Source organism: Xyrauchen texanus, chromosome 30 (genome assembly GCF_025860055.1).
Source record: "Xyrauchen texanus isolate HMW12.3.18 chromosome 30, RBS_HiC_50CHRs, whole genome shotgun sequence".
NCBI classification, from domain to species: domain Eukaryota; kingdom Metazoa; phylum Chordata; class Actinopteri; order Cypriniformes; family Catostomidae; genus Xyrauchen; species Xyrauchen texanus.
The window spans coordinates 19,515,830-19,534,262 of record NC_068305.1 but is presented as its reverse complement, the minus strand read 5'-3'; the positions used below and the strand labels follow the sequence as shown (position 1 = coordinate 19,534,262).

The 18,433-nt window shown below is 40.5% G+C and overlaps 1 protein-coding gene across 3 annotated transcripts in view; it reads right to left on the bottom strand.

The window, feature by feature from the left end:
- Positions 1-3,560: 3,560 nt before the first annotated feature.
- Positions 3,561-18,433, bottom strand: part of LOC127624170 (protein jagged-2-like) — an 80,367-nt gene continuing 65,494 nt past the window's right edge. For all 3 annotated transcript variants that reach the window (XM_052098869.1, XM_052098870.1, XM_052098872.1), the window contains 14 exons: positions 16,912-17,077; positions 16,621-16,785; positions 16,405-16,518; positions 14,966-15,079; positions 14,751-14,864; positions 14,203-14,319; positions 14,008-14,035; positions 13,112-13,197; positions 12,076-12,189; positions 11,482-11,597; positions 10,900-11,151; positions 10,376-10,507; positions 7,145-7,301; positions 3,561-6,412 (listed from right to left, as the gene is read on the bottom strand). In XM_052098869.1, coding sequence (XP_051954829.1) covers positions 5,892-6,412; positions 7,145-7,301; positions 10,376-10,507; positions 10,900-11,151; positions 11,482-11,597; positions 12,076-12,189; positions 13,112-13,197; positions 14,008-14,035; positions 14,203-14,319; positions 14,751-14,864; positions 14,966-15,079; positions 16,405-16,518; positions 16,621-16,785; positions 16,912-17,077 — 2,196 coding nt within the window. In that variant the 3' untranslated portion in view covers positions 3,561-5,891. The remainder of the gene's footprint in view (positions 6,413-7,144; positions 7,302-10,375; positions 10,508-10,899; positions 11,152-11,481; positions 11,598-12,075; positions 12,190-13,111; positions 13,198-14,007; positions 14,036-14,202; positions 14,320-14,750; positions 14,865-14,965; positions 15,080-16,404; positions 16,519-16,620; positions 16,786-16,911; positions 17,078-18,433) is intronic.

Here is an 18,433-nt window from a genome sequence, read left to right as displayed (position 1 = left end):
TATCACCCCTTTGAAAGCCCAGGAAAAGACAGGGCCTCTGCTCTACACTACATTGAGATGGGTCTGAAAGCAGTGGGCACAGCAGCTGGTTTGTATGGACAAATATGCACTACCCTGATGAATTGAGGGGCATAGGAAGAGGTTAAAATTCAAAGAGATAAACAATCAGCATCCTGATGGACAACTCCCTCCCCCCAGCCCTCATGGTCTCATTGGCCACTTGCCACAACACAAGCATGTGTCTTTTGAGTCCTGGCAGTTCTAGTGCAAAACACCTGTCATAGATCACAAAAAGTGTTAGTTTGAGACCCGTAGAAATACAGTCTGTTTGGCAGAAGCCGTATATGCATGAAACTCATAAATTCTTTCTTTATATAGAACAAAATATATCTAAATTTCAATCAATCTATCCATCCATCCATCCATCCATCTATGGTGGAATACTGCAAGGCAACTATCAGACAAGTCTTTTACTTTGCAGTTGTTGTTTGTACGTCATACACGACAATGCCCAATGCCACGTAAGAAGAATATCTGGGAATGTATTCATACTACTTACCTGGGGTTGTGACACTACTGCTCTGGCTTCATGAACCAGTGTAATCTGATGCCATGCACTCTTGTGATGAGCAGGGTCACTTTCAGCTCTCTTGGGGATTGTTGCATATACCGCACTACTGCACTTTGCCATTTCATTCTTGCACTCTTCAAAAGACCAAAGCAGCCGCAAAAAGATGAGTGAGTTAAAACTAAATTAATGTTGAAATGTGGAAAATGTTAAATCATAATGACCTGACCCACAGCAAAGACAACAATCACATCAAGGGACAACAGATCTGAAGATAACAAAACTATTCAAAACAATTGGCAGGCAGTTAAAACGTCTAGAGATCCTATAGGAAGGGCTGAATAAAGAACAAAAAAATAAATGTCTAATCATATCAGCCTGACTGTGTACTAACATATGAACTGTTCCAAACCTAGACAAGAATAATCCTCAATGTCTGTGCATTGGAAGCCAAGAGTTGGCAGTCTCATAAGTCTATATAGAAATTTCTGAAGTGTTACCAATTATAGGCACAAGTGGCCCACATACGGTTCCTTAAATAATCTCAATTCTTTCAGCAGGTCAACTCTGTACTGTAGCTCTGTAATTCTTATGTAAACCCATAAGTCAAGCTTTGCCTTTCCAGTTTCTTGATTTAATTCATCTTAATCTGGTAGCAACCTGTTGCATCTCACAAGTTTATTTTGATGGGGAAATGCACTATAATCAGTCAAATAAGCAATTTTTAGATGGCTTTCAATGTGCAAATGGATAAAGAACAGGAGTTTCTCTGGAAGATTAAAGACCTACAGCAGACCGATGGTTGGATGAGATGGGCGCACCTCTACATTCGGGTTATGACAGGCACAAAATGTTTATGCCTGTGTGGGTCAGACTTCCTTGACTGCTGAGAAACACTCCAGGAATCTGGTATCAGCTTTCAGACAGCAGTCTTGTACGGGAAGACATGGAGGTGGCATATCCTGACTGCATCACATATAGGACACTCATGCATGTGAAAATTCTGGCTGGAGGAAAACACATTTTACATTAACAGGAAGATTCTACTTCAGCACTTTATTTGCCATATGTTAATTTGTCTTGATTAATGAGATTGTTTAGATACTTAAGCAAGATTTTCACAACAGAGCGCACTGTCAATACTTCAATGTAGTTTTTCCTCTAGTTATTATCAGTAGTTAGTTTGATTAACTGCGCTTTGCTTTTTAATAGTGGAATTATTTTGGCACTACATGCTAGCCATAAAGGCATGTAATAATCAGTATGTCCATCACATTCAGTGCCTTTTTAACTTCCCCTTTGCTGGTACTTTGAGGTAACGGGTTCGCAACATCAAGGATCACGCATGGACCAATAGTAATTGTCTAAAAAAAATGATTTTGCGAATCAAACAATGATTTACTAAAGTGTCATTTTTATCAACACGCTACATTTTCAGAACACAATTTGAATACATAAATGTTAAACATCTCAAAATCTATAAAATGTCAGACATCATATGAAAATTATTTAGTAAAAATATAATTGTTTAATGTCCATGTGTCGAATACGATTTTAAACCCGATTTGTAATTGGGATAAGTTGGTTGATACAAAATCTGAATATTGCTCAGTATCTGTTGGGTATAGAATTTTAGACCCTAAGACTGTGATTACATCTAGTTGGAGTATATCAAATGTGTTTGCTATTTTATTGCTGAGGACATGAAAAATGGAGGGTTGTGTCTAGAAAAGTCTCATGAGAGCTTCATGGGACATTCACACACTGTTTATTGTGTTCATTTGGAGTCCTACAGTAACCATACCTAACCCTAATCTTAACCCTACCATTAATTCTAACCCTAAATCTGATCTTTTTAACAGCAAATGAGACTCTCACAAGACTTGGGCAAAGGCTTCACCACACCTTCTAAACACAACCATAAAGTGGATTCTTCTCCAGGGGCACCAATGCAATATAATTGGCTGAAATTAGTTGTTTTGTGTATTCCACTCAGCACGTGATAGTAAATCCTACAATATTACTTGAAGCTGTATGTTGTTTAAATCATGAAAATACATCAATAAATGTTGAGTAAGCTGTATATGACATCACACAATATAACCAAAGCAACAAATGATCAAATTATGATTATCTTTGCGTTTCTAGTTAGCAGACTAATTGATTAGCCTTCAATACAAACATTGTCTCATTAATTCCCTATGGTTTAATTATCATACTAAGCTAACATGTTCAGTGCAAGTAGGCTGCTTCATGCAATTTGTCCCTACACAAATCTGGAGTTCTGGCAAAACACACATTTTTTGTCACTCATTTTCACATGCAAATAAGCTTTCTGGCAAACTGTTAATTGTTGCCATTGGTTTGCCACAGACGTGTTTATCAGTAGCGTTACATTGTCCATTGATGCCAAAAGTTTTCTGCAGGTTCACCACTACCGGTGAAGAGCAGCAAACTTCTAGCACACATTTGCTGCAAATCACAAGCTCATTTGGATCTGACAATAATGAGTGGCAAATTTGCGTTAAGTTTGCCAGAACTCTAGAATTTTCATAAAGAATATCAAATGTTGAATTTAGAGCTATATGGTAAAAGGATAGTCATAATGTATTTACTGGCTGTATTTAAAGAAAACTTCTGATCAGGCCTTATAAACAACTACCCAAGGTAAAAGGATTTCAGGGTAGACTCCCTATAGAGCAAATCTAATAGTGTCAGATGCTCAATGACACAAATCTGTAGTCATGTGGTGTCATTTCCACTCATTACATGTGTGATACCCAGTATAACATTATCGGTTTTACAATCTGTTCTTATATTAAAACTCAAGTAATGGAATCTATGCTCTTTTTGTTGTGGTGTGACCATATTTACACAAATATAGTGTAATTACATCCATTTTTTGGTTCACTGGTAATCAAAGCATGATTGATATAATCATTTTGATGGACTGTGGCAATGGATTTGCAACAAGGATGCTAGTTTATTTAATCTAGGCCACAGACTGAGTTTACAGCATAAAATGAATACCAAACGGCTTACTGTTCCCAATAGTACAAACATTTCTTCCTTGAGTTTTCAAATTCCATTCCTTACCATAAAATGGCCCATTTCCCCTCCTTCCTTCCTTGAACCATGTTCGATTACATCAGAAACATAAAACCCAACACTATGTGACACATGACTCCTGTACTTCATCCCATTAGAGCCTGTTACTTACGGGACAAAACCATAACATAAACTTGCTGCATCATCATAAGTCTCCTCATAAAACATTCAGACTAGATGAAGCCATGAGAGAGATGTTGTCCATTGGCCAGCCAGCAGTCAGCCGAGAACAGGAGACCTGTTACTATTGGCTGCTTCCTTTCAGAGACATCTTGATTGGAAGCAAGAGTTCCTGTATTGATCTGGAGTCGTCCACACCTCTGGTAATGGAAGGGGTATTTTTTGGTAATACGATATGATGAAATAAGATTTATGCCTGTTTCAGTCCTAAATACCAGCACACAGTGGTTTTCTTGAGCACATTGTTATAAAATGCTTTAATAAATAGTTTGATTTATTTCTAAGAACAAACATAAATCACACTAAATGAACCAAATAACTTTTTTTCAGAGCAATTCAAAATAAAAAATAAAAATACATTTTATTTTTCTCTTAAAAAAACAGAACAAAACAAAAACCTCTCCTCAAGCTCCACCCCATTCCCTTCCTTAACGGACATTAAACTTTACTTACTTAAATACTCCAGTTGTTTACTTGTATTTGATTATTAACCAGTTGTTCAGGAAAAGTTTTAAAAGGATAGATTCTGTCATCATTTACTCCCCTTCACATTGTTTACAAACCCATTTACAAAAAAGGAGATGTCAAGCAGAATGTTAATTGAACGGTCAAGAACAGCTTCAACATTCTTCTAAATTTCTCCTATTATGTTCCATAGAAGAAAGAAAGTCTTATGAGTTTGGAACAACATGAAGGTGAGTAAATGATGACAGAATTTTTGGGTGAATGAACCCTTCAAACACTTTGAATTATTCTATATATATGAAAAACAAAGGCTGTCCACAAGCAATATTTAACATTGAGATGAAAGAAAGCAAATCATAGTCAGCCATTTCTGAGGTTATCCATTTCTTTGAATAAAAATGCTTTACAACAAAATTGTTCCCTTCATGAAGCTTCAATCCAAAAAGAAGGTGAAAACATTTGGACATCATTTGACAGCTCTGCATCTTTACAAGCAACATGCAGCATGGACCAGCAGGCCTCGAGCCATGACTTTCTACAGGTTTTATGAAAACAGGTGTGGACAGGGAATCGGGATCTTCAAGGAGGCAAACACACGCCACAATACAGCACACAACTTTAAACGTATCTTGCAAAGTGAATGCAAAAAAACTACAACATAAGATTATCTCTGATTATATTTGTTTTCTGACTGTGGGACGCTGTATACATCTTACAAAACCTGCCATGTCAACTGGCATAAATAAAAGGAATGGTGTTGTAAAAAAAAAAAAAATTATAATTTCAATCATAATTATAATAATAATAATAAAAAAAGTGACTTAAGTTACTTAATTCAAATATACACAGCGACTCCTTTATTATATACATATTTACAGAATGCAAATACCTTGATGGTGATATGGGAGCTGATCTTAAGACCAGCCTCTCCCCCTTGTAGTGTAGTGATGGGGTCTACCCTGACGGTAAGACTTTGAAAACCGAGGGGCTTGTCTGAAGGCACTTGAGACTGACTTGAAATACTGCAGTCTGTTTTAAAAGAGCATTCAGCCAAGACAACAGAAATGACAGACAAAACAAGGCCACTTTATAGGCACTCTAGTCCTCCTCATGGACAACGAGCTTGGTAAGGCAGGCCTAGAAGGAGAACAGGTGGAATGGGGCAACGCAAAAACAGGGACCTCCGAAGCCAGTGTCCTCCGTTGGTTGTCCCCATACATGGTCTGCACCAAAACTGGGCCACTTACAACAAAACCACAACCATTTTGTAAACAGCAACAAAAAGTATTTATCTTGTTTCTCTCTTGTTTTAAGAGTTCTTTAGTCCTGCACTTTATTCCAGCAGTTATTTTCAAAAACACAAAGTGAGGCTTCTCTTTGCCTCCTAATAAAGAAATATAATTTTGCTTCCTCTGTACATAAAAAAACATGAAGGAAAGAAATTGGCCACTTTACCATTCAGCCTCAAAACATCTCGAAGTTGAACATAAAAATAAAAAACGGGGGAAACTCAGTTTTTGATTCTGAGATGGCCTCTGTCTCCTGAACCTGCTCTGTCCACTGGCAGAGCTCATACACAATGTTCCTTGTGCTCTAGGCTGGTGGTGGCATTATTGACATTTTTACAGTTGTTGTCTTTGGGGCCGAAGCCTGTCCAGTGGGGTGCTTTGAGGGAGGGGCTGCAGCCTTTGCTGGTCTGCGTGGTGCAGATCAGCTTGTTCTTGGTCCGCACTGTAGCCTTAGAGAACCTTTGGATGGGACATTTTCCCCCTTCTGTCCCACACCTCTCTTCAACCAGCTCCAGCTCTTCTTCTTCTTCTATCTCCTCCTCGTCGTCCTCCCCGCTGTTGCAGGTCTGATCTGTGGAGCCCATGAGCTTGGTGTGCTCGTACTGCACGTCCCGGTTGTCCTTGTGTTGCGGCCGCGACACAGGTCTCAGTGGTTCCCACTGGTTGTTGACGCTCTCCTCCACAGGCATGCGCTCCCGCCTCTCGCGCTCTTTTCGCCGCTTACGGGTCCACCACACGCAGACAATGATGCAGAAGACCCAGAGCAAGCAGAGGACAACACAAAGCATGGGCACCAGGTAGTCTGTGCAGAAAGAAACTCGAGTCATATTTGGAATGTCTTAAGATTCATTCCATGGAGAGAGAAAAAAAACTTGAATAAAAAACAGATTTGAAGATGTTGGAAGGATTACAGATACTAAAATATATTTTTTATGTTACCAGTCAGTTTGCATTAACACCTAAAGGAATGGACATCAAGGAAATATAAATGATGAAATATAAATGATGAAATATATATATATATATATATATAATATTGATTGATTATAATGTTGTTAATATTAATCCAACTACAATATAAAAGGAGCAATGTCTACATAAATAAGAGCTACTTGAAGGCTATATGCCATTATTTTCATTGATTACATTCATATTTAACTTTTTTAATAAAAGTGTTCAGAGGAAATAGTAAAAATTTACTGGTATTGGTATGGACTATTGAAATTTTTAAAAGCAATTCTATTGCTTACAATTATTTAAGTTATTGCTCTTATTCTAATTTTGTCCTAGCATTCGCTTTAACAGTGTGCTGCAGTGTGACAGACGACTTATGGAGAAGTTGAATCACTATCACACAGGTTTATGTCCTCCTGCCCACAACTGCTGGGTCCACGGAGCCTCTCAGACCCCTTCCTCCTGTGACTAACAAAGACATTTAAAGCTGCACTAATTGATGGAGACGGGGAACTGACACTCGGTCGGGGGATGAAGGCTGGCTTTATCCTTGATGCCAGTTGGCCCCTGCTCTACTCACCCACTGGCTGGGACATGACCGGCATCTCCACTTTGACCTCGATGACGGCAAGCATGATGGTGCTGTTGTGTCGTTTGGACAGTGTGCTGACGATGGTACTAGCAGCTTCCTGGATCTGACTGTGCTCAGGCTGCTGTCCTTCATCCTGTTGGAACGACTACAGGACAAACAATGGGAGATTTAATACATGTGTGATTGTTTCATTATTATACTATAATCTCAATTACCACATTTACAGGCACTTAAGGTACAGTGGGAAAATCACATACACTATACACTGATTAGCCACAAGATTAAAACCACTGACAAGTGAAGTTAATAACCTTTATTATCTCTACAATGACACCTGTTAAGGGGTGGGATATATTAGGCATCAAGTAAAGAAACAGTTCTTGAATTTCACGTGTTGGAAGCAGGAAAAATGGGCAAGCATCTGGATCTGAGCGGGCAAATTGTGGTAAATGGTCTGCACTTATATTGCGCATTTTTAACCTTAGCGGTTCTACAAAGCGCTTTACAATGTGTCTCATTCACCCATTCACACACAAACACACACCAATGACAGCAGAGGTGCCATGCAAGGCTCTAGCCTGCCATTAGGAGCAACTTGGGGTTCAGTGTCTTGCCCAAGGACACTTCGGCATGTGGAGTCGTGTGGGCCAGGAATTGAACCGTTAACCCTGCGATTAGTGGACAACCCGCTCTACCACCTTGAGCCACCATCACCCACAATTGTGATGGCTAGACGAGCATCTCCAAAATAGCAGTTCTTGTGGGGTGTTCCCGGTATGAAGTGGTTAGTACCTACCAAAAGTGGTCCAAGGAAGGAACACTGGTGAACCGGCGACAGGGTCATGGCCACCTAAGGCTCATTGTTACGGGTGGGGAGCAAAGGCTAGCCCATCTGGTCCGATCCCACAGAAGAGCTACTAGCACAAATTGTTGAAAAACGTAATGCTGGTCATGATAGTAAGATGTCACAGTGCATTGCAGCTTGCTGTGTATGAGGTTGCATAGCCGCAGACCAGTCATGGTGCCCATGCTAACCCCTGTCCACCGCCAAAAGTGTTTACAATGGGCAAGTGAGCGTCAGAACTGGGCCATGGAGCAATGGAAGAAGGTGGCCTGGTCTGATGAATCATGTGGACAGCAGGGTGCGTGTGCGTCGTTTACCTGGGGAAGAGATGGCAGCAGGATGCACCATGGGAAGAAGGCAGGCCAGCGGAGACAGTGTGATGCTCTGGGCAATGTTCAGCTGGGAAACCTTGAGTCCTGGCATTCATGTGGTGTTACTTTGACACGTACCACCTACCTAAATACTGTTGCAGACCATGTACACCCCTTCATGGCAATGGTATTCCCAGATGGCAGTAACCTCTTTCAGCAGGATAATGCACCCTGCCACACTGCAAAAATTGTTCAAGAATGGTTTGAGGAACATGACAAAGTGTTCAAGGTGTTGACTTGGCCTCCAAATTCCCCAGATTTCAATCCGATTGAGCATCTATGGGATGTGCTGGACCAACAAGTCCAAACCGTGGAGGCCCCACCTCGCAAATTACAGGACTTAAAGGATCTGCTGCTAACATCTTGGTGCCAGATACCACAGGACACCTTCAGAGGTCTTGTGGAGTCCATGCCTCGACGGGTCAGAGCTCTTTTGGTGGCACGAGGGGGACATACACGATATTAGGTGCTCATACTTTGGGGAATCCCTGAGTTTTACATAAGAGGGTAACCCAACTATTGCAGCGTTTATTAATTTATGAAATTATGACTCCTAAGAACCACAAGACTTTGGTGAGCTTACAGCGGGAAACACTTGAGGGTTAACACAGTGGTAAATGTCCTTCGTCTGCCACCGTAGTACTGGGTTCTTGCCCAAAAGTCACCATCCGATACATTCTCAAAATTTGGCCTGATCAAGAACACATCCAGGTCATTTTCGAGGTCTTACCTATGGTAAGAGGTCAAAAGGAGACTTTAAAATAATCTATGCTGATATATTAGTAAAAGAACTAAAAGTGAGTGCAATCCTCATCAGAAATAAAGGTTGAACGTGCATCGCCTCTACCCACATCTCAATTATTTCAGCTCTACTCTGCTTTCAACATGCAAAAACCTGCAGCTGTTCTAAGTTCATTTTAATGAGTCAGGACTGGCATTTAAACACTGAGCTTCAACTCAAGTGACATGTTAGAACATTGCATGGATTTATACTATTCTGACCAGGTATTAAGGATGCATTTGAAGGTAACCACTATTTATAAGCAACTCCCATGAGCCAGAATGTTTAACTCAGTGCAGAATTGGATATCCTTTAAATAACACAAAACTTATCTGATAGCACAAAGATATGATTTTCGTTAAAGCTGAAGTTTGCAATATCTGCACTATCCACTAGATTCACTAAACGAAAGTGCAAAAATAATGACTGTTTTTGTAAATGTTCCCTTAACACTCCCCTTTGTCTATGATTGGGGAGAAAACAGATAGTCTCACACCATTGTTTGAGCCTATGATGCTGTGTTGGGCTGGTTGGGATTCTCAAACAAATAGAGCAATGTTGTGACAACCACAGAGCCACATTGTTTTCACTTTGCAGATAAATCAACCTGGAAATGGCTTGCTTATATAGTTGTTTCTGCATAAGATAGATTACACTTAGATTAGCTTTAGGTTTGAGTGTTTTCGATTGGGAGTGGATTTGTGATGCAAAGTTATACTAATGCTGTGGCTTATTTTTTATTGTGCAAGCTTTCTTCATTTTTCTAAAGGCAAAAGTGTATATCCTAAAGCTATGTGTACGATGTGCTGGAGCCGGATCCAGCGCGCTCTGTGTGCATGTGGGTGGAGGGAATGCTGCAATGCAGTATGGCCTGCTGCTGGTCAGTCAACTGAATCTCATTACAACATAATGGGCTGGTTTAAAGAGGGGCCGGTTGGCATTGCTCTGGGCGTCCGGGTATTTCAAGGAACAGTGCTCGACTCAGTGAGGAAATCAAATTTGCATTCATTAACAGATTTGTGCAATGAGCATTCAGGACCCCTGTGGTTTTGACTCTCTATTCCACTGATAATATATCTTAGCGGCCACACACATACTTTTGTGCGCATCATGTAGTCATATGGAGGATTCATGAATATAAAATATGTGAGGATAGAAAGCTCTCCCTAGGTGAGCTATGTGGATAGATGGACAAAGCAAGAATCTTCAAAATGTGTACTTACAATGGCCACCTCTACTGCATCCTGGTGTTTGTAGGAGAGGTCACAAAGAACCAACAGTGAGTGCTCTTTTGCCAGGCTCCGTGTAGAGGGCATATACCGCAGCTCCGCACAGACGTTCTCCACTGTTGTTCCCTAGAAGGCACACCATGTATTTAGAGAAAAAAATCTCCTCTAGAAGAACTAAACTATTCTGGATTCTAATTTGATTGTCTTAAGAGAGGGATAAAATTCATCATCTACTTTCATGGACGGTTTAGTCATTGAAGTTTCCATATGAATTCTTGCCATGCAAGTATTATAATATTATCATGGAATTTTGGAAATGGCTCCCTGGTAATACCATGTTTGCTGACATGTTGCTCTAGTAATACCAGGTTTCAATATTTTTTGACAGAACAATGACATGAATTTCTAAACCCGGACAATGGCATTACCATCTGATACCATGGTATCATCACAATACTTTTTTATAATGGAACCAAACACTAACATAGCTGAGGGTGTAGTTGAATCTGAATACTTACAGTGGGTAGTTTGTCCCTGTTGAATACAAGGGTGACGCGAGCACAGCTTTTGTCCAGATAGACTGAGTTGGGCTCACATTTGGTTTGTAGGGTTGGGGCGGCTTCAGTCCTGGAGCAGAACCCCCAATGCTGGCAAGGGGGAGAGAGGCAGGTCAGGAAGTTATGCTCCTGGCATTCACGACCTCCTGGGCAGGAGTGAGGCTCTCGCCCAGGTGTCCCAGGCAACAGACACGGCCGCCGCCCACACACCACCTGAGAAAGGGGCAAAGGTCTCATTAACACACTAACATACATACATACATACAGGAGCAGCTGACATAAAATACTTTTGGGATGCTGACATGTGCTGTAGTGTGACATGCTAACCTCAAACTAAAATAAACAGCATTTTGCAAATTGTTTAGATTAATTATGAAATGTATTCCTATTATATCTTATAAACTCAAAAGCACATAATGGTACTCATGTATATTTACTAGTGATGCATATACTTTCAGGAGGAGAAACATGGAGATTGTGGATGTGTAAACTAATAAAACATGTAATATTGAAAAGGTTCCATATGATTTTTTTTTTGTCAACCTTTGTGCAGTCCACTTTTCCATTGACACATTGACAAGTGTTGCATTCTTCCTCCCAGTGGCTGCCATGCGGGAACTGAAGTCCAGCATAGTGACACGTCTTCCCGATGCCAATGACTGTATCAAAACACAAAACACAACCACCGTAAGACCAGCGCCAATTCTAATTTAAGACCAGATACTTTTCCTGTCTAGAATTAATACTCTTTAAGTCACATGATCCCAGTTCAGTGCTCCAACACAGATGCCTTTCACTTCATTCACTTCCCTTTTTGATATTCAATTAATAGTTCACCCCAAAATCCTTTACTAACACTTATGTTAGTCCAAACCTATTTGACTTTTGTTCTTAATGAAAACAAAACGACATGTTAGGCAGAATGTTAGTCTCAATCCACATTCATTTCCATTGCATATTTTGTCCATATAATGAAAGTAAATGGTGAGTGAATCTGTAAGTCCCTAACATTCTGTTAATCATCTTTTGCTTTCCACAAAAGAAAGCCATTAGGGTTTGAAACAACAAGAGGGTGAGCGAATGAACGGTTCCTTGATGAAATGATCCACAATGATTAAACAATGATGGATTTCTTACGGTCTTGACATCGAGGTCCGGTGCGACCAAGTGGGCAAACACAGCGGAAGCCATTGATCTCATCTACACAGGTGGCACCGTAGGCACAGGGTGATGACTGGCACTCATCAATGTCTGGTAAAGCAAAGAGAACATAAATTTCCATCAACACTAGGGACGTGCAAAACACATCAACTAGTCTGTGGGTTAGACTAGTCGACTAATCGGTCAGAAGGAAGCGCAATATGATTAGTCTGCTTTCAGGTTAATCTAAACCTGATGTATTTATTAAGAGGCATTTACATAAGGCACAATATTTTGCATACAAAAACAGCCAGACAGTGCACGATTGAATGAAACAGAATGCGGAGACCATGAGGCATGTTTTTAAAAGTTTGACTTCTTTTTGTTCGTTTGACAATCTGTCTTAACAGACAAAATGCAATGGGCAAAGCTGCCCATTTGAATAAGGCTGTAGCAACAGTGCTTTAAAGGGGAATCATTTTAAGGCTTTTCCAAGAGGGTTTTGCATGCTAACTGTCTAATAGCTACAGCACAGCACAATGCCTGCACGCTAAATACAACATCGTTGAAGCATAGCAAAAAATAATTAGGTAAACTAGTCAACCTCAATAATCAAATAGTTGGATACTGGATGACTAGTCGAACATCTCGACTCATTCCTAATCAATACAGTTATTGACTGAGGAGAATACCAAATTGTTCGGAAAGTTAATAAAACTGTGATTCGAAATCAATATACATTTCTGCTTTTTAGGGTTGACTGTGTTCCCGTGGTTGCAACTTGGAAAATGAAGCTGGGGAAATGCATGGGATCCTTAAAGACTATTTTCTATGTCAGGGCCATCAATGTACACAAGAGACAAGGAGAGGGGTGAGAAATTTTTCCACTGGTTTAAAATTTGATCTCCTCTGTCCATATGTGGGTGCGAGCTAACCTTTGACCCAGGCAGAGGTCAAAGGGCATGGGATGCTCAGTAATCCACCGCCACCTTTTTCTATACATCCCCATTCTTTTCTCCTCAAAGATACTCACTAATACGGCAGTCGGGTCCGGCGAATCCAGGGGCGCATTCACAGCGGAACCAGTTCACCCCATCCACACAGATTCCACCATTGTAACTGCAGGGAAAGATGTAGGGACAATGAGGTTATTCGCTGCAAAAGACACCATCGCCCCTGTGATTGAGATAATACTCCCAAATATACATGTTTGAAAGAGAAAAAGGAAAATGGGGGGAAGGGAGGACACAAAACCAAGACAGGGAGTGAAAAAAAGAGTGGAAGACAGAGCGAAGGAGGATGCAAGAGGGTTAAAAAGGGCCTCATTCCGTTTATCAATACCCAAACCTTTCAGATGCAAATCCCCCCACTGCCTCCTTGTTGGGATGCACTCCCCCTTCCCCACCTCCTACTCCCACCCCCCTCCTCCCAAATCCCTTGCTCCCGGGTCAGCGATGAAGAAAGGCATGAAGACAGAGAAGGGTGGAAGAAAGAGAGCCTGTCCATCCCCTCCTCCCTTCACCGCTGGGGGTGCTCTTTTTGGGCCATTGGCTCTATTGTGGTCCTCATTAAAACCAGCCCAGGGTCTCCTGGGCTGTCGGATTTAGGGGTGATTTAGGGACATCTTCTCCTGTCTTTACAACCAGCATCCCCCAACCCCTCCCACTTGTCCGCCTTCTCCTTGGTGTATCCGCTCGCAGAGAATGGGGGTTAGTGGGGTGGTGTGGGCCAGGAACAACAGGGTGGAATTGGGCAGAAAGCCACATTAAAAGGGTCATTCCTAGCTGTCTATATTGTACAGCGAAGGGGAGGGTCGGCACAGATAGGGGAGACAACAGATCTACCAGCAGCCTTGGGAGGCATTGAGTAAATAAGGGTGGAAAGGGGGGGGGTGTGCGCTACCACAGACTACTGCATAGTCTTGCTTACCAGGGGTGAGGGTTGCAGTCATTGGTGTCTGTAAAGAATAACAAGATAAAAAGAGAGAGGGACGTTTCAGTCAAAATGAGACATTTACAAATTAACTGTTTATAATCTAACACTTTTGTGGATGGCGAAGTTTGTATTTCAGTGGTACGCAGACATGCAGTGGCAACTAAAACGTAAATGGGGGTATTCACTCACTCTGTGCGCAGGTGGACCCCTCCCAGCCATCTTTACAGATGCAGGTAAATGTGTCACCACCACCAACACATGTTCCTCCATTCAGGCAGGGGCTAGATGCGCATGTGCTGTTCTTTGCTGAAGAAGAGAGACGAAAAGTGTGAGACACAGTAAGTCAGGCATTCTGAAAACAAAATGACAAATTTTAATCTAAAAGGAGTGCTCACAATTGACTTTAAGCATACAAAAAACATCTGCAACATGGTATGTCGTTACACTCAAGGGATTCTGTTTTTAATAAATCACAAATAATGAATACTAAAACATTCAAAACATTAAAATTTACCATCTACACTTGAAGTTTGTATTCTTTGTACTGCGCTTAAAGTCCATTTGTGTAATTTAGATCCTATATTAGTCAAAACTAAACTTCAAATAAGAGTTGGAACATAACATATGGTAAAAACGTATTTGCATGTGCATGCCTTTCCTCTCTTTTGTTTTCACATGCATATGAATTGAAGAGAATGGAGCACAAACCCAGTATACCTGGACAGAGGTCTACTCACCTGTGTTGCATGTACTTCCTCTCCATCCAGGTGGGCAGGCGCAGCGAAAACTGTCACCATGGTCATAGCAAGTCCCTCCATTGTTGCAAGTGCTTGCATCACATTGACTTTCACCTATACACACATAATAATTCAATTATTATGATAAATCAATTGTTAGTAGTCAGTTCACATATGCAGCAAGACTATATAATAAGAAAAGAGGAAGTACTCACGTGAATGACAGGTCTTTCCTTTCCAGCCATTGGCACATTCACAGTAAAAGTCGTTGACTAGGTCAACGCAGTGGCCACCATTCTTACAAGGGCTTCGACTACACTCATTCACATCTGGGCACAGAAAAGAGAGATAGGGTAAGGCTATGGTAAGATACAGAGCAAGTCCAAAATGGCTGGCAACTTTATCAGGATCTGAAAAATAATACATAGTTTAAACTGATTTAAAAATGACAATGATGACATGATTCAAATTAGGCCTGTCGCAATTATTAAATAATTGCCTGATAGCGGCTATTTGATCTAAATGTGGTTATTTGAGATAACCACGATTATTGTTCACTTCAAATTTCAATCACATTTTAATGCCCAAATAAAGCACTTTTAATTGAAAATATAAATAGAGCGTATATCAACCAGTGTAGCTCCTGTCCAGAAGAGTGCGTGAAGTGCTTCTAATCACTCTAATTGTGATGAGCTCGCCACCAGCAAAGGCCAAACTCCCGTGAAAATATAAACTAACAAATAGAAACTTTGATAGTGAATGCAAAGCGCTCCAGTTTCACTTTAATTTAACAATCGAGTAATGTCAAATGTTCCTGGTCATAGCGGGTTCATAAAAGCAGTGTCAATGACATGCAGTGGTACAGAAGAGAAGCACACTTCCTCTATATATGTGGAGTGATAAAATGATGAAACAGAATCTCAAAGGTTTTGCGGATTTAATCAAAGAGCATTAAAATAACATGCGAAAGTGAAGAAATTAGGACAGAAACATGTTACAATTGCAAATATAATATGAAATAGTATTATTTAATATAAATATAATACAAAATATATACAGTATTTTATATATTTTTAATACAAACTTAAAATGTATTTTTTGAGTTCCAAAAACAATAGTGTAAATGTAAAATTTACCAAAACTAAATTTGCCCAAAAAGAGAGCCACATTTTAAGTATTTAGAAATATGTTTATATTTAAAACATTATTTTTCATGTTATTCATAAGTTTTTAAAGCCTTAAAAGGAAACCATATAGCCCAATTTTATAATTAGATTTTTTTTAATAAAAGTTAAATATGTAAAAATGACATCTTGAGATGTATAATGTACACATGCACCTTAAGAAATATGACAATTTATTAGAAACTTAATTATGAAAGCCCTAAAAGAGACAATTAATTGTAATAATCACAATTATTTGTTTGGCAATTAATCGCAATCCAAATTTCTTTATCGTGACAGCCCTAATTAAGAGGAAACCATCTACTAAAGAAAACATTGCATTTCGTCTGACCATTTTTACTTCACTGAAAAATATAAATGTATACATCAATTCACCCACCACTGGCATGTGGCAAAATGTTACATATGGACCCTGACAAAGAGTTATGAGAATGTCAAGAGGATGAGGATGATGAAGACAAGATACTCACTGAGGTCGCAAAGGTCACCCTCCCAGCCGTCCGGACAAATGCACTGGAAAAAGCTGACCCCATCAATGCAGGTACCGGCATTGTGACAAGGACTGCTCGCACAGTCATTAACATCTACAAGGTAAGGATAATGTAAATGAGTGAAGAATCAAATGAACGGGGAGGAGTTGATTGACAGGAATATTATAAAGGACGAAAACAAGGGAAGAGACTCACTCTCGTGGCAGTAGGTTCCAGTGAAGCCAGGCTCACAGGCGCAGGTGAAGTTTCCACCTGACTGGCTGATACAGCGCCCATGAGGACCACACACATTAGAGCTGATATGTCTCACACCCCCGTCTGAGCTGTTACTCGCCACAGCAATTGTACAGCTGTCAATCACTGAGAGAGAGAAAAGAACACAAGTAGGAATAAGATCAGATGGCTGGTCCAGTGAAAGCGCAAAGACAGGGATTTATTGCAAATATTAATTGTTCTTTGTTTGGGAACAAACAGGAAGGGTAATACCTTGGCAAGGGGTTGTATTGCAGTGGTCCTTGCGGTTCTTACAGGTTTTGCCCTTATAGTCATCAGAACAGGCACAGTAGAAATCATCCGGCAAGCTGTAGCACAATGCCTTATTCTGACAGGGGTTTGGCTCACAGGGGTTTGAGTGTGAGTGGCGGCTCTCCACCTTAAAACAGGAAAAATTAACAAGAGTGGGATATTGAGTTAGTGAATGAATCAGGCTTTGATTTATTCAAGGTCTTAGGTTTAGAAGTCCAATCCTCTTAAACTATAGAGATAAACACAGTCAGGAAAGCTGTGGAAGGCTCACACAAGCCTACAGCTAAAAGAGTCAGCACCATTATACTCGCACAAGAGACCAATCAAAACAAACTGTGTGGCTAAAATTAGCCATCCTTCCTGTCTTACTGAGCATATTCACCTGGGACAAGGAACACTTTTGCACATGTAGTTCTTCTGCCTTGGCTTGACCTTGTTCTTGTAAATATTTTTAAAAATACATGTTTTACTTTGAAACTCATGCTGCTTATTATATTCCTATTATTCCTATATTATAATAATATGTTTAAAGCTGAAGAGTTTTTTTTTCTATGTTAATACTTTCTCCTATTCCAGCTTAATATGCAGAGACAACTATTGTGGTATTTACACTTGGTCACATCATGCGTTATTACTGATCAGATAGATATCCGATTAAATGAGCGCATACCATTTACGCTTGGCCACATCAATGCGTCTCCGCCAAAAAGATGTATATCCGATATTCAATTTTCCGTGATTATGCTAATACCAGGCACTGGGACATAGAGGCATAGAGGCATCCCCGGGACTGTCTGCGGAAGAGAGCAGTGAGGCTCGCTACCTGGGTTATCGTTATCTCTAACACCTGTTTCTTGTTGTAATGATGGTGGAGGGAGACATTAAAAGGCGCACGATTCGTCAAGAGTGGCAGAGAGAGACTGCACGACAAGAAGCACTTACTCGTTTGTGTGTGTGACTATCTGGCCTCTGAGGGGGTTCCCTGAGGGGGATTTAACTCTAGAGCAGTCATGTGATGATTCTCTCAAACACGCGTTTGACCAAGTGAGTAATCGAGGGTCAACAGCTCCGGCCTTATGTCGCACTCACATACCCATATTTCTCAATTATGATAGGATGTATCGAGTGATGCAGGACACTCAAACAACAGAAAATACAACTCAACCGTTAGTACCGAAGAGACGTGGGAAAACCCATTTCCAGGCGGCTCACCATAAACCAATGGCTGGCCGGATAGGTTATGAAAAAAAACTCAACCGAATAATGGCCTGGTTTTTTGTCTAGGCCAAAAGTTGGTGAATCCACTGGCCACCCCAAAAGTGCAATTGTGCACTCTACCGCTAATCGAGGTTCCCTTTAAAATAATTGGCATAGACCTCATCGGGCCATTAGAACGGACCACACGCGGGCATCAATTTGTGTTAGTTCTGGTAGACTATGCAATGCGATATCCAGAAGCAGTGCCCCTGCGCAACATCTCAGC